The sequence below is a fragment of the Nelumbo lutea genome, chromosome 2, assembly GCF_056320005.1.
Source record: "Nelumbo lutea isolate HS-2025 chromosome 2, American lotus-T2T, whole genome shotgun sequence".
NCBI classification, from domain to species: domain Eukaryota; kingdom Viridiplantae; phylum Streptophyta; class Magnoliopsida; order Proteales; family Nelumbonaceae; genus Nelumbo; species Nelumbo lutea.
In genome coordinates this window covers 13,643,493-13,658,730 of record NC_142685.1, presented here as the reverse complement: position 1 = coordinate 13,658,730, position 15,238 = coordinate 13,643,493, and the positions used below count along the sequence as shown (strand labels likewise).

The 15,238-nt window shown below is 36.1% G+C and overlaps 1 protein-coding gene across 3 annotated transcripts; it reads right to left on the bottom strand.

Moving 5' to 3' along the window:
* Positions 1–9,110: 9,110 nt before the first annotated feature.
* LOC148868678 (receptor-like cytoplasmic kinase 176) lies at positions 9,111–13,768 on the bottom strand. 3 transcript variants are annotated; one of them, XM_088971802.1, is made up of 8 exons: positions 13,422–13,701; positions 13,316–13,337; positions 13,075–13,183; positions 11,820–12,145; positions 11,368–11,503; positions 11,068–11,210; positions 10,809–10,932; positions 9,111–9,770 (listed from the first exon to the last, which is right to left on the bottom strand). In XM_088971802.1, exons 3-8 carry the CDS (start codon positions 13,124–13,126, stop codon positions 9,304–9,306), a joined length of 1,248 nt encoding a protein of 415 aa, XP_088827928.1. In that variant the 5' UTR covers positions 13,127–13,183; positions 13,316–13,337; positions 13,422–13,701; the 3' UTR covers positions 9,111–9,303. The 3 variants fall into 3 exon arrangements, with proteins under 3 accessions (XP_088827928.1, XP_088827929.1, XP_088827927.1); XM_088971803.1 differs by having other exon boundaries at positions 13,311–13,337; positions 13,422–13,625; XM_088971801.1 differs by lacking the exon at positions 13,316–13,337 and having other exon boundaries at positions 13,422–13,768.
* Between the last annotated feature and the right edge of the window lie 1,470 nt (positions 13,769–15,238).

Below are 15,238 nucleotides of genomic sequence, written 5' to 3'. Positions count from 1 at the left end.
AAATTAGGATCTCAACTTAATTAATTATCGAAAAGAAAACGTAATTGGGCCTTTTTGATGAATTCGAGTCTGGATCTCCCGCCCACATTTATTGCAGTCACACGTGGAGAACATCTCATCCTAGTATTGTGCAGGGAGAGATGTTCCCAATTCACAGGGGGTGATGTATTGTGGGTTTTCGTGGGCAGGAGATCCGGAATCCTTTTTTGCATGGATCTCTGTTCCAACCGTGCATTGGAATGTGTTGTGCGGTACACTCTATGGGGAACCAATCCGAACTCATTTTGATCCGTATTGGATTACGCTCGGGCTTCTTCTCGTGTCAAGTTTCTAGAAAAAAAAAACCTCCTATTAGCCTGTGAAATGAGCAGTTTTTCGTTTGATATCAGCCTCTTTTAACTGTTTGGGACATGGTGCAATAGTGTGGAATGAATGAGTTGGGCAAAACACGCTCCAACAGGACCAACATTACCAACGTAATTTGACACCTCACCTCACCATGAGACGGATCCACCGAAAAATAAGACCCACTATGTATGAGAGATTGGCTTTCGTCAGGGCCAACCTTTGCTCACACCAATCTAATAGCTTTTTCCAACCTTGCATTGGGAATATCTCCCATGAAATAAAGTATGAGTATGGAGATATTTTCAATGCAAGGCAGTAAAGGCTGCTCGGATGGGTTTTGCCCAGGCTGAAACCGAACTCTATGTATGAGATGTGTGGTCTCTGATCATGTTGGTAGGGGGTTGGAACGTGTTTTGTTATCTGGAGATCTGATTTGAAATGAAATGCCTGATAAAAGAGGGGGTTGAGTTGTGACTTGTGCTCCGTTTGTATTATTACCTTAAGATCCATCCTCCAAACAATGCTCTCTCTCTTTCCACTTGCTAGGCACCAACGATTGAATTAAACTGTTTTTCCATTTTTGTTTTTCAGTATCTAGATAGCCTTTGCCACCTTCATATCCATGTTAGTAACTGTCTCACTGTTGTCAAGGTTTGAAATAAGATTTTTCCCTACCCAAATATCATCTCAAAATCGGAAGTTTTATAGGCTTTTAGCCATTTTAAACTACCCATGATAAGCCGTTTTATTGAAAGCTTTCTACTTTGTAAAATACCCAATCCCTTGAAATACCTCTTCTTTGGTTTGCCCCTCATAAATTTTCCTTTGAGAGGTATTTGCCTCTATCATTTGAACCCATAGGTTGTCATCTTGAGTTAGAACTTAGATCTCTCCACTCCAACGTCGCCACTCGCCACATTTATTAGGTTCGCCCATTCCATTTTTTTGATAGCAAGTCCCCCAACATATTTTGAGGCACAAATTCTATTCCAAGTATCTATCCCATAGTTAGACACTTGGACTTGAGGAGGGTTACTCTTTCTGTGATTGAGAGAGTTTTTGGTCTCCAGCCTGCTAACTAATTTGTGTTTTTCCTTGTTATATTTAAAAGTTTCTTTAGTAACTCAAGATTCAACAATCGGGGCTCCCAAATAAACATCTCTTTTCGCCTCCTTCTGTAGAGGGAAGGCTTGTTAAAAATTTTTTATATTGCCTCAAAGCCTTAACAAAGCTTTCTAATTTTTTTTTTCTTTCATGAATGGCTGGATAAGCAAAAATCGCTCACCTACAAATTGGTGAATTAGAAATTTTGGGTCTTCGATGATGTTTTTGGATTTATTTGCTTCTTCGATCATATCTTTAGTTAGGGCCTCACTGCATAAAACAAAATTGCAGGGGACAGGGGATCTCCCTGTTTAGCAAAGGTACATAAAAAAGAAAAGGTATGCTTGAATCATGCTTTTGTAATGCTTTCTGCACTACGATTTAGTGTACGGCATGGTTTTCAAAATCGGACTGGACCGGATGGTCAGACTGGAAAACTGGGAATTGGTCATTTGATCAGTTCCGTTTTATTCCAGAATCGTATTTTTTGCCAAAAAAACTATTGATTTGGTGCTGATCCAAGCGGTCGAACTGTTCAAATCATCCAGCAGTTTTGACAATTTTTTATTTTTTATTTCTTTTGTCAGAATGGGCCATCCATCCGGTTCAAATGGTCAGACCGTTCGACTCATGAACCGGACCTTTGGATAGTTAATTGTTCAGTTTGGTTTTAAAAACCATGGTGTACAGTTCTTGTAGACACTGCTAATATTTGACTGTTCACTAATATCTAATTTTTTTTGGTAAACATGTTTTGGGACTACACAATAGGGGTAGCCCATCTCCTTATTCTTTTAGGGTTAAATATAAAAGTCTCCCCTGAGGTTTCTGATAATCATAAAAACCTCCCCTGAAGTATCATTTTAACAAAAAACCTCCCTTGTAGTTTTGAAAAATCCTGCAGTTACCTCCTATCATTGTTCCACCCTTGGAAAATAAGGCCTAAAGCATCATTTTTTGAAAATACCAATTTTACCCTTATATCTGTCAATTCAGATTGAGATTTACAAAAATATTCCAAAAAATTAATTTTTAACAAAAAAATCCCTAGGCCAAATTAAAGAGTAAAGTAATTAATTTTGTAAACACATTATGATTGAGTAAAGTATAAAAGGGCAAATTTAACATTTTGGTTATATTAAAAGATTTCCTAACAAATAGTAAGGACAATATTTTTTTCTTGATAATGAACTGAGACAATAATGAAAGGGAAGTAATTGCAGGATTTTTCAAAACTACAGGACAGGCTTTTATTAAAATGAAACTTTAGGAAAAGTTTTTATACTCTATCAATTTGATCCCTAGTCTCTCCTACAAACAGCCGTAAATCCCAACAACTGAGCCACCGTCAATTGGTGTTTCTAAATGGATGAGATTCCAGTATTGAAGTTGTACCTCATATAGTGGCAGATTGAAGCCATTTCAGCGGTTACGGCTTTAACGGGACTCTGAGTTGTTGATTATTGGAGGGGAACGGATAGTTTTAGGTGTTCAATCTCTCGTTGAAATTACCCCTATAACCCACCTTGTACACTTGTACTGGTGGTTTTCCTACACAGGATTAGCTGTTCAAGGTTATAATTTTTTAAAACTAAAATTTAACCTAAAATAAGGGGTTATTGCGAACGTGAGGGTAGGGCTACAGATGGTTTCGATTTTTTAGGTAAGGATCATCTGGATCCACCCCTTTTCAGCTTGTTATTACCCTATTCCATTCGAAGTAATTGTTTATTGCTAAAATTTATATTCTATCTTTGAATTGGTTTGAATATTGTGGCATTTACTCCAGTTATTAGATGAAGGTCCATAAAATTTATTTGAAGTAGCATGTATTTATGATATACAATATAAACTACTCCTTTAGTCTATTTTATTAATAATTTATAATATTTTGATCATTTTCGCTTTTAATTTACCAATGTTGTTTAATATTCGATTTAAATCTGATATAAATGTGAGGGATATGATTCAATTTGAATCCAAAAATTTTGATCTGCCTTGTATGTGAGGATTATAAATCTGTCTGTAGCCACATATGACGCAAGTGCTTTGGTTAAATTGCCTTTTCGATACTCTATATTTTGATACTTTAAACGTCAGTCTCTACTAGTGGAAATGATGAATGAAAGAAGGGTTAGAGAGAGAAGCTGCTTTCAAAAGAGAGTTTATTCAGTTTCAGACTTTTAATATATATATGGTTCTCCGTACTCAGGAAATGGAACCTACTTGTGCGATTAAATTCTACGTGGGACCACTCATTTCCAATAATTAATTATTAATTAATAATTAATAATAATTAACTAATAACAATAACAATAATTATTAATTAATTACAGTAATTAATAATATAATAACATGCGCCCATTTCCAGTAATTAGTTATTAATTAATAATAATAATTACTAATTATTTAAAGTAGTTAATAGTGTAATTATATAATTACTGATTATGTTACTAATTAATAGTGTAATTGTATTACTAATTAATTACTGATTATCACAGTAATTTAATAAATATATAGTTAGTGATTATAATTAATAATTACTGTAATTATAAATATTGTTAATAACTAGATATTTACTTTAATTTTACTTTGAATTAAAATTATAAATATTGCTACTAAAAAATACTGTTAATAAATTTAGTAACCCAATTTTAATAATTACTTATTATTACAGTATTTTAATAAATATATAATTAGTGGTTATAATTAATAATTACTGTTATTATAAATATTGTTAATAAATAAATATTTACTTAAATTCTACTTTAAATTAAAATTATAAATACTGTTAATAAATATAGTAATTATTGTTATATTCAAAATAATTAAAAATGTTGTTAAAAGTATTGTTATTGATTATTTAATAAAACATTATAATTATTGACTATTACTAATAAATATTGTTAATTTAATTTACGTTTGGTAATTATTAATTTAATGAATATTGTTAATAAATCCTATTCATAAATTTAATAATTACTGCTAGATTAAAATAACTAAATATTATTATTAAAACTATCATTAATGATTATTTAATTAAATAGTATAATTACTTACTATTATTGATAAATGTTGTTAATAACAATCTGATAATCGACTGTTCGACTGTTCGGTTCGAACAAATGGCCCGTTCTGACAACAAAAATTACAAGCAAAAAATTATGGAACCATTCTGGCCACCGGTTTTCAGGTTGACAGTTCGATCATCCGATAGTCCGTTCTGACAACAAAAATTATAGGCAAAAAATTGAGTTTGTGAGGTCCATTAAGTAGTATCGTACGTGTTATGTCATTTGAGCATGTGACTCATACGACCTGAAAATGGAACCATTTTGGCCATTAGTTTTTGGATCGATGGTTCGACCATTCGGTTCGAATGGGCAGCTCATTCTAACAACAAAAAATTATAAGCAAAAATTTACGAAACTGTTTTGGCCACCGATTTTCAGGTCGGCGGTTCGATCGTTCGGTTCAAACAAACATTCCGTTTTGACAACAAAAATTATAGGCAAAAAATTGAGTGTCTAAGGTCCATTGAGCAGTATCATACATGTTATGTCATTCGAGCGTGTGACTTATACAACCCAAAAATGGAACCATTCTGGCTACCAGTTTTTGGGTCAATGGTTCGGCTGTCTGATTCAAACGGATGACCCGTTTTAACAACAAAAATAAAAAATAAAAAATAAAAAACAACCAAAAACTATTGAACGGGCCAATGGGTTGACAGTTCGACCACTTAGGTCAATGGGTCGTTGACCGATTCAATGGATTTTGGCCAGGGACCAGGATTGGGGTAAAATGGAACTGATGCCTGAACAATTTCTAATTAAAAAAAAAAAGAAAAAACTGATGACCCATTCTGACAACAAAAATTACATGAAAAAAATTGAGTGTGTGAGGTCCATTAAGCATTACCATATGTGTTATGTCATTCGAGCGTGTGACTTATACAGAACCTTTATGGCCACCGGTTTTTGGGTCAATGGTTCGACTATTCAGTTCGAACGGATGGCCCGTTCTGATAATAAAAATAAAAAAAATAAAAAAAAGTGACCAAAAACCATTGAACGAGTCAACTGTTCGATTGTCCGGGTCAATGAGTCGTTGACTGATTAACAATTTTTGGCTATGGACCAAGATTAGGATAAAACGGAACCGGTTGCCTGGATGGCCAATTAAAAAATAAAATAAAGAACAGCTAAAAACCATTGAACAGGTCAATGGGTCAATGGTTCGACTGCTTAAATCAATGGGTCATTGACCGATTCAACGATTTTTAGCGAAAGACCGAATCAATGAATCAATGGGTTGATGGTACCATTCCAACCCTTACAAAGCAGGGCCCCTCCGCTATTGCAACATTGTTTTGAAAACATAACACAGTTTCCCAATTTGGTCAACTGTCAGCCTAGCATTTAAATGAAGAGATAATTTGTGTTTAGTCCACCTCAGAATTCACAATGCGATGGTACAATTCGGATCAATGTCAAATAAATATTGTAACACAGATTCCCAATTCACAGGATGGCTAATATGGTTGGGATAAAGGATTAGATGAAGATGACGATGATGGGATGATCAATGAGCCAGTTTTATACCAGAAGCTGACCCCTTTTATATTCAAGGATAATCAGCCACTTTTGCTGGTTTTGAGGTTTCACCTCCCTGATGAACCAGGAAGCAGAATTGGAGCCATTTCCATTTCCAAGTCTGTTACAACTTCAAGGCATTTATAGATGGAGTAAATATATTATTGAAGGTTGGTCGGGAGATCAGGTGGAGTTAGGGACGTGTTCCAAGTCTGGGTTCAAGCTACTCAACACTTCAAACCAAGCTCGACCGGAATTCAAGTTTTATTTGAAGTTTTTAACTCCAGGCTAGAGTCCGGACTCCGGGGCCTGAATATCCAAGCTTGAACCATGCAAGCCCTCGTCCACGGTCGCGTTGGGACCACTCCGAGTGAAGTTTCGGATGAGTTACAATTAAGGCTGCAACTTAGGCCGGGTTGGCCCGAATCCAATCCTAACCCAATCCAAAAAAGTTGGGTTACGCTGGGTCGGATTGATGTTCGGGTTAGGGCTAGGGTTGACCCTTTAGTCAATCCGACTCAACTCGAACCTGATTCTATAGTATATGTCGTATATAAATATATGTTATATATAATATATAACATACATTGATTTGTTGGGATGCATGATATTTGTATAACCCCCATCCCATAGTATCATGTATTTTTTTTAAGATAATCACTTCACTTAATCCTTACCAGAAAGACTAAAACCTTAATAACATTATTTTATATTTTTTGAAAATTTTATTCTTCATCTCTTTTACGTTGTTTGTCGCCCAAGAAAGATCTATCGTAAATCATAACTCATAATAAACTATAGTCATTTCTAACACTTCTTTTTCTAAATTTTGTACTAAAAGAACAAAAAAAAAAAAATGTCAACAAACAAATACTAATGAAACATATGATTAATATATGTAGTGAAAGTTGAGTTAGGCTGAGTTTGGAAGGAGTACAAATGCAAATATGTGGAGTACAAAACCTTATATTTTGTATTATTTTGTATGTATTTATGCTATACATATTTGCATTTGTATTATTTCCAAACTGAACCTTATGATCTAAAATCGAGAAATTCTATGAGGTTTTAAAGGATGGGAAGAAGGTTGGATTGGGCCCAACCTGAAATTGACTTTAGGTTGGATTAGGGTTGAAGGAATTTAGTTAGGGTTAGAGTTGGGTTGGTCAGGTTGAAGGTCGGGTTGGATTAGGGTTGGGGTTTAGAACTTAGGGTTGGCCTCAACCCGACCTAACCCAGCCCGATTTGCAACCCTACTTACAATCTACATGTGTAGTACATTTCCTTGTCTTATCCAAGGTTTTTAAAATCAGACGGGACAAAGAACCATTCTGGAGTCTAGTTTCTAGGTCAAACAGTTTGTCATTTGGTCTGAATGGACAACTTGTTCTGATAAAAAAAAAACGACCAAAGACTGTTGTCTGAATCAACATTTTGACGGTTTAACCATCTGAGTTAACGATTCACTAACCAAATCATGGTTTTTGGCCAAAAAAATAGTTTTAGGATGAAACGGAACCGGTCATGAGACTTGCGACTTGTGTTGAGCGTCCCAGTCCCAGATGGCTAGTGGGTAATTATATTGGACAAATCTTACAAGAGTCCTCTTGGGATAATTGAAATTTAACGTGTTATTTGGACTTGCGGAATTTCTATTCTCATCTTCCAATCCCTACTCCTGCATTATTTTATTTTCTTTTGTCCTCGATTGATGCGTAGACTGATGTTGAGAGTCTTCCGGCCAATTAGATGCGTCCCTTCTACGATGGGCATCCACCATTAACCGACTTTTATTTTCGAGCAAGGTTTAGCTGAACTCTGTAGCTGTTAACTAAAGCGTTCAGCTAATCTCAATTCTTTTATTCACACGGATTAATTAGGAATTTTTAGGATATACTCTCGGTAGGATTCTGCTTTCAATTCCAGGAGCTCCCTCGTTCCTGTTTCAAGTCTTCATTCTTCAACTTCACCTGCCCAGCCTTTACTCAACTTCAAGCCAACTTAATTGAGACTTGAAGCTTTGACAGTAGCTGCCTGGTACAGACGAATAGTATGCACTATGCAGAGATGTCTTTACTCAAGCACCTCCTCAAACAGGACTACTGAGTAAAACGTGTGAGCCCTACACTTAAATCTTAATGAACTCACTCATTTGTCCCGACTCCTGGGTTTGGAGTCGGTCAAAGTCAACCCCGCGGCTTAGTGCTGCTGTCTCCTTTATAAAGGAATAAACAAAGGTGGTTGGACTACTAGCCTTGACGTACTGGTCTTTTGCCTCCCAGAAGGCCAGAAAACTGCCACTGCATGTGGTCTTTTCCTTGTTTCTAACTTTATTTAGTGCAGAGACACAGGTCGAAACTAAAATTTATATGTCCATTCCTTCCAAATCCAACTTGAGAGTGGTACTGATACATTTCCATTTCTTACCCTTCATCGGGAGAAGCTTTCTCAGACTTATAATTCACACGTCCCTTTCTTGTTTTATGTGACATCAATTACCAGTTCACCATTTTTTTTATTTTTGATTCTTTTTTTCAGCTTTTTTTTTAAGAGAATGATTGTTCAACACATGTCAGCTTGGAATTGATGCCAATATGCCAATACACAGACGGGTATTGGTGTTTTATGGTGGGAGCAAGGCAATTCAGAATTCTGCTGATGCAGTGTACTTTTCCCTTTTTTTAGTATACCCTTTGTTCAGTCATGACTAATGATTTATGAATAGTGACCACTTGGAAATGACAATCTTAAATGTCCAAACTTCTCCAAAAAAAAAATCGCATCACCACAGCAGAAAAAGAAGGCTAAGAAACACAATTTCACTAACGTTAAAATGTTACAGAAATCTAGTATCTGTAAGGGTGTAAGAGGGAAAAACTACAAGGAAAAGAGAGAACATCAGCTGGGAAGATCAAAATTCGATTTCAGGCTTCTCAACTATAATTTACACGCAAAAGCGCTCTATACCCCTATGCCCTTCTTTTTTCATGGTTATAAAAGTCCCTTGTGCTGTTTACAAAAATGTCTGTGAACCACAGATTGCAATATTGCTCCTGTTCCTCATTTTCTGAGAACAACTGGAAATGGTGTAACATAACTTGATTTTGAATACATTGTCAAAACAACAACTGTACAGTAATCAAATAAATATAGGTACAATACATATCCGAATTCCTGACACTTCTTTTTTGTTTTTTGATCTGGAAGCCAACTGGATTTGTTTAAATAGGAAAGATTATATCCGCATTAAGTTCTCTCAATCTCTGCTGTAAAGGGGTGAAGCAGATGGCCTGGGATAAGATGCTGCTTTTCCATTCTGACCTTCATCAGCATTTCTTCTGCGGGACCTGGTTCCACCAGTGGAATGGTTTGCCCGGTTTGGGTGGTTTCCATTTTGTGTGTTCCTCTCAACATCCTTCAAATCTTGAAGCTGCTCTAATGTTGTCACCACCTCATCCATGTTTGGTCTGAACCTGGCCTCTGTGGATAGGCATTGGAGAGCAAGATTTGATGCCTTTTGGGCCCCGCCCATTGAATACTGGCCTTCAAGACGGCTATCCAGAACACGGAAAATTTTCCGTTTGTTTGTCAGGTAAGGCTTGGCCCATTCCACCAGGTTATGTTCTCCAGATGGCCGATTCTTATCCACTGCTCTTCGGCCAGATAACATTTCTAGGAGGACAACCCCAAAGCTGTATACGTCACTCTTGGCAGTCAAATGACCTTCACAAGAGATGTAAACAAAGATCAAGACGGGAAATATTGTCTAGTTCTTTGCTAGAATCAAGAATGCAGACAAGCTGACTTTCTAAAAAACTTGCACATATAGGAAGAATAGGAGTGACAATTTTTTATCAGTAAGAATACAAAATAGAATTACTTCTCTTTTTTATTTTCTTTATTCTATATTTCTTGGGGAAGAGGTAATAAAACTCAATATCGAATATGCCATTGCAAGCACCAGGTTTGGAATCCTGTTACCATAGCATTCCATCAATTGCAGCTCAGGTGGCAAGCTCTAGCCCAGTAATCATTTGGTAGTACCAAAATACTTGCTTTCCTACTACTATTTTCTAAATACATAGCCTGATATCCAGAGTGGGATAAAGCAATTAGTTGCATCCTGATTTCTACATACCATATCTTCCCAAATTTTGTATAACAAATTTGTCCTCTAGGTAGATACTAGATAGCGTAATAGATTTTTTTTATCATTCATTTAATACCATTATAATTCATTCTCTTAAATTTCTTGTTATAGTTTGCCTCTGTGGATCAAACATTAAATTCTGTTATTTCAACATCCTCCCATCTGAAGAGATTCCAGTATTCCAACCATTTGATTCACCTTAAATTGGTAAATGGCTTAAATCACCAGTTGAATTTTCAAAGAATACATCATGAGGCCCTCCAACTACAAGCTTAACTTGAATATGAATGAAGAGATCAGAGGTGATTCAGGCTCATTTGCATGCCAAGAATAACTATCTTCTGTCTTAAGATTTTGTCCTCAGGGAAAATAGTACGTCATCCTATCCTATGCTTAATAAGCAGAGATGTTAACCACTTCTTATCTGCACTGTTGTACATACACATAATAATTACATTTAGATTCAGAAATTTCACTTTATGCCAAATAAAACGACTCAGAAGCAGACAAGTCTGCCTCAACCAGATTAATTTGAAACCACACATGGGCATGCAATACCAAAGAAAAAAGAAAAATCAAATGTATCAGAGCAAACAAATGTTGGATAATACCTGTAGCTAGGTACTCTGGAGCTGCATATCCATATGTTCCCATGACTCTGGTTGAGACATGGCTTTTATCACCTGTTGGACCATCCTTGGCCAACCCAAAATCGGAAAGCTTTGCATTATAGTTCTGTGAGTTTATTCAAAAGAAGTATGAGTGCATCAACAAAATACTACTTAAACCATTCTTGTTATCTAACTAAATGCAATTATACAAAAATTTGCAAGCAAAATGTGATTTAAAGTAAACATACAGTATACATACTGAATCAAGAAGGATGTTAGATGTCTTAAAGTCCCTGTAGATGACTTTTGTTTCAGCACTGTGAAGGAAGGCAAGACCTTTGGCAGCTCCAAGAGCAACCTTCATCCGGAGGTTCCAGGAAAGTGGCTGGAAATAAGATCCCCCTGTTTCAAGAACACGAAGGTATTAACAAAATAGAAATTGACGAGTTCTACATAGATCTTCCTTCAAAGGGAAAAGAGAAGAAAAACATGGAATTGAAATAGTACAATAGGGAAAAAATAACTAAAAAAATGGTATGATAGGGATAAAGAAGCTCACTCCTGAATAGATGATTCTCTAAGCTTCCCCGAGGCATAAACTCATAGACTAGAAGCCGATGCTCATCCTCTAGGCAATAGCCAATCAACTTCACAAGATTAGGATGATATAACTGCCCTAGGTAATTCACTTCTGCCTGCGAGGCCAGCAAAATGTTAAATAGCATTCTTAAAAAAAGAAAGAAATCTGACATTTGAAAGACTTAAAATTGTGACAACTACCAAGTTCTAACTTATTTAGTTCAGCACGGTCAACCAGACTAGTGCAATCCCAGAGGAGTGTTCATGGACAGTTGGAAACCATTCACACATAATATCTCTGCATGCCCAATTTTGCTCCACTCAACTAAGAATTTCTGAGTACTGCCACTTGAATACGAAGATACAGTCCCCTAAAATAGGAGGATGAATCCGATATTGAAAAGTGCAAGGCCTAAGAAGGGGAATACTCACCAGCCATTCCCTATGACCCTGATAGCCTTCTTGGTTAAGCCTCTTAACGGCGATAATCATGCCAGTTCCGGGCTTGGCAGCAGTAAGTGCATTTTCATCAATCCAACCCTTAAAAACTGATCCAAATCCCCCTTCTCCCAAAACACTGTCAGGCCGGAAGTTTCTTGTGGCCATTTTGAGTTCACTGAAACTAAAACTCTTTAAATTGGAGGACGGAATGATCTCCCCTGCACCACGAGGAGTTAGAGGCACAGAAGTAGCTGAGGCCCTGCTACTTGAACCACTTACGTCATTTCCATCTTTGCTCACACATTTCGAGTTCACCCCTGAAGAGCCATAAAATGATCATTATATAAGTTCATGTACCGAAGCCAGACAATAAAACAAACTAAAGAAATAGAAATAACAGTTGATTATTGACAAACTTAATTGCCGATCTAAACATTATATTTCATGGACAACGATCAGTAAAAGTATCACAAAGAAGGAATCGGAAATTTTGAGCAAAACCTCCTTCTAAAGCATCTTAGAGATAAAAAACAAGGTTCCCAAACCTAACGATTCCCAGTAGATATGAGAGAAGATATTCCACGGAAATCTAATTTTCAGGTAACAAAAATCCAAATCATTTAAACAGTCAATGAGGTGAACTGTTGTTCAAGCTACAACAGAAAACCAGTGTTTCCGGTGAATGAAACTCATCCACCTAGAAGAAAAAAACTATCAAGCAAATCCACATATACACCAATCATTTTCTTCAGATAATAGGAAAGAAACCCAATTCATTTAAACAGTCAATGAGGTCAACTGTTGCTCCAGCTACAACAGAAAATCACTGCTTCCGGTAAATGAAACTCATCCACCTAGAAATCCTCATTTACAAGCACAAAAACAATATCTTGAATGAAGATGACAAAACAAAAATGGAACTTCTACGTTCCAACCCAAAACACAAAGCGAAGTGGCAGAGAGGAAGAGAAAGACGGACTTCAATCCAGAAACAGCGACAAATATTTACTCAGAGAATTAAACGTCAAAAAAGGGGTTTCCACAGAAACCAGTCTCAAGAAGAGCAAAGTTTTAGCTGCCATGATTCAAAACCCGAAAATTAACAACAGAAAACAAAGTACCACAACAATCCGGCTTCAACCGCTATAAGTATCAACGAGTTAAGCCACTAAACTCGTAAAAATCTACATTTCAAGCAGGACAATGCTGAACCAGGTAAAGAAATCCTGTCAAAAGCGTCCAATACCTGTATGAAATGGACTCTCGGCTTTGATTCGAGCACTCCAGCAAGCCCCCATGGATAAGAAACCGCGAAACCAATCTCTTCTTTCCTTCCTTTACGACCCCCTCACCTCCTATAGATCACAAAACCAATGATTTAGGTGCACATGACTGGTAAAAAAATAGAACCAGATCCATGAAACAAAGCGGATCTAGTGTGAAACAAGCTTTATTCTTTAAAGTTAGGTGTAATCCACGAACATAACCTCCCCAGTTGATTTGCTTTGCCTACATATTCAATTAAAAAGAAAATTCAAAAGAAACGATTAATAGACTACTGAAAATGAAAAAAAAAAAAAAAGAAACAATCACCTCCTTTTCTCTACAGATCGAGCAGAAGCTAGTAACCGAACTATAGAGATTACAGGAGATGTGCTTTATTTTGCTTTCTGGTGTTCGTGGTGGAATCAACAGAGACGCAGAAGAGAGAAATGAAAAGGGGGAAAGAAGGCGAGGTTCGTTTTTGGTGTTCGTGTGTTTCTTGGAAGCTCTTTTAGACCTTTCCGAAGCCGAGACAGTTGACCTGGCTTAGCTTTTTTCTTTACTGCAGCTACGGACGGGGAGAGAGAGAGAGAGAGTGGGCATTAATGGCGGGCTGGTCCCGTCAGGCTTATCCTTCTTATACTTTTGGCCACTCTTTCCATCTCTCGGTTCAACACGACAACCCCTGTATTGTCTGCAGTGAATCTTAACCGTTGGATTCAGATGAATGATTACACATTCAAGCCGATTTATTGTTGTCGGAACTCGGAAAGTTCCGTTGTCTACTGTCGGCTCGGCTTGGCCTCGTTTGGTTTTGGTTGGGCCTTTTCCCTTGAATTTTTCCAGACAATCAAAACTTTAGAAGGAAAGAGAAATTATAAAAATTTTCCCTCTAGACCTCCCACATATTTATAGATTTATCAGAAATTTCAAGGGAGGTTTTTATAATTTTCCCTTTTAGGAATTTTAGATTTGGTAAGATGGGCAATGGGCTTGGGCCATGAATTATGCCGGTTCCCTTGTGGTCATGTCCTTGTTTTAGTTTAATAAGTTTGGTTAAAGATATACCGTATGCCGTATATACCTTTTAATTAAATGGATAATAAATAAAACAAGTAACAAACGTTGGGACAAGAATCTCTGACCCATTTAACTAATACAAAACTATAAATTAAACCAAAATATTTTTGACATACTTGTCCCAATATTTGTCTTTTTTTTTCTGGTACTCATTTATCCGTACAATTAAAATTAATTTCCCCATTTAATACTTATACGTACAAATATTCATTCATATATTATAAAATACACTTGAATAACAAAACATTTTATATTCTGATATTGTATTTTTTTCAATCAAATTAGTTTTTTTTAAACAAATTATTTAGAATTTTGAAAATAAATTCCATTTCGTCTTAACTTGGAATTGGATTTCTTTAGTAGACTGTTTTAAAGTGAATTACCAAAAGAAAGAAGAATAAGAATTATGTAGTCCTTTTCACTTTTACAGAAGAATATTAAGGATAAAAGAAGAATCTCCACAAACAAAAATAAATATTAATAGCCTCTTTTTTCTTTGTGAAGAAGTTAGGGATTAGCATTCGTGGCTACACCCTTAATAAGGATTTCAAATAGGCCTCTGTTTAGTGTTAGGAGGAGCTTAATAAAAAAGCCACGTGGCAAGTAGAATCCAATGAGCAAATAGTGCTTCGGTAAATGCTCTTTAATTAATAGGGGAAAATGGCAACAAATGAAGAAGCAATGCATTTGCCATCATCATGTGATGGGGAATCAGGAAACAAAAGGCCACGTTTTTGGTTGGGACGACAATATCTGGAAGACTAAAAGCAAAGTAACAGAAACATATCATGAGGAAACAATTGTTGATGCTTTCGATGTTAAAAATAATTGTACTTATACTTTGGAAATTTGTGGGAATAGGGTGTGGGTCCCATCTTAAATTTCTTTAGGTTTATTGTGGGAAAAGGAAAATACAAGTGTTTAGCATAACCTGATTGGGTCATTGGGATTTGGTTGAGAAGATTTTTGTTGACTTGTCTGTTTCATTTCTGTTTTGTTTAGTTTAGTTGTAAAAAAGAAAAAAAGTGGTGTAAATATTTAATGATGGGCTCCAGCTCTCAAAACAC

Excerpts from the sequence above, each read along its gene's own strand:
- LOC148868678 (XM_088971801.1), bottom strand. The coding sequence starts at position 13,126 with ATGGGGGCTTGCTGGAGTGCTCGAATCAAAGCCGAGAGTCCATTTCAT. Across the intron at positions 12,146-13,074 it reads CGAGAGTCCATTTCATACAG|GGGTGAACTCGAAATGTGTG; the intron begins GTATTGGACGCT and ends ATGGCTCTTCAG. Across the intron at positions 11,211-11,367 it reads AGAGAATCATCTATTCAGGA|GGGGATCTTATTTCCAGCCA; the intron begins GTGAGCTTCTTT and ends TTCTTGAAACAG.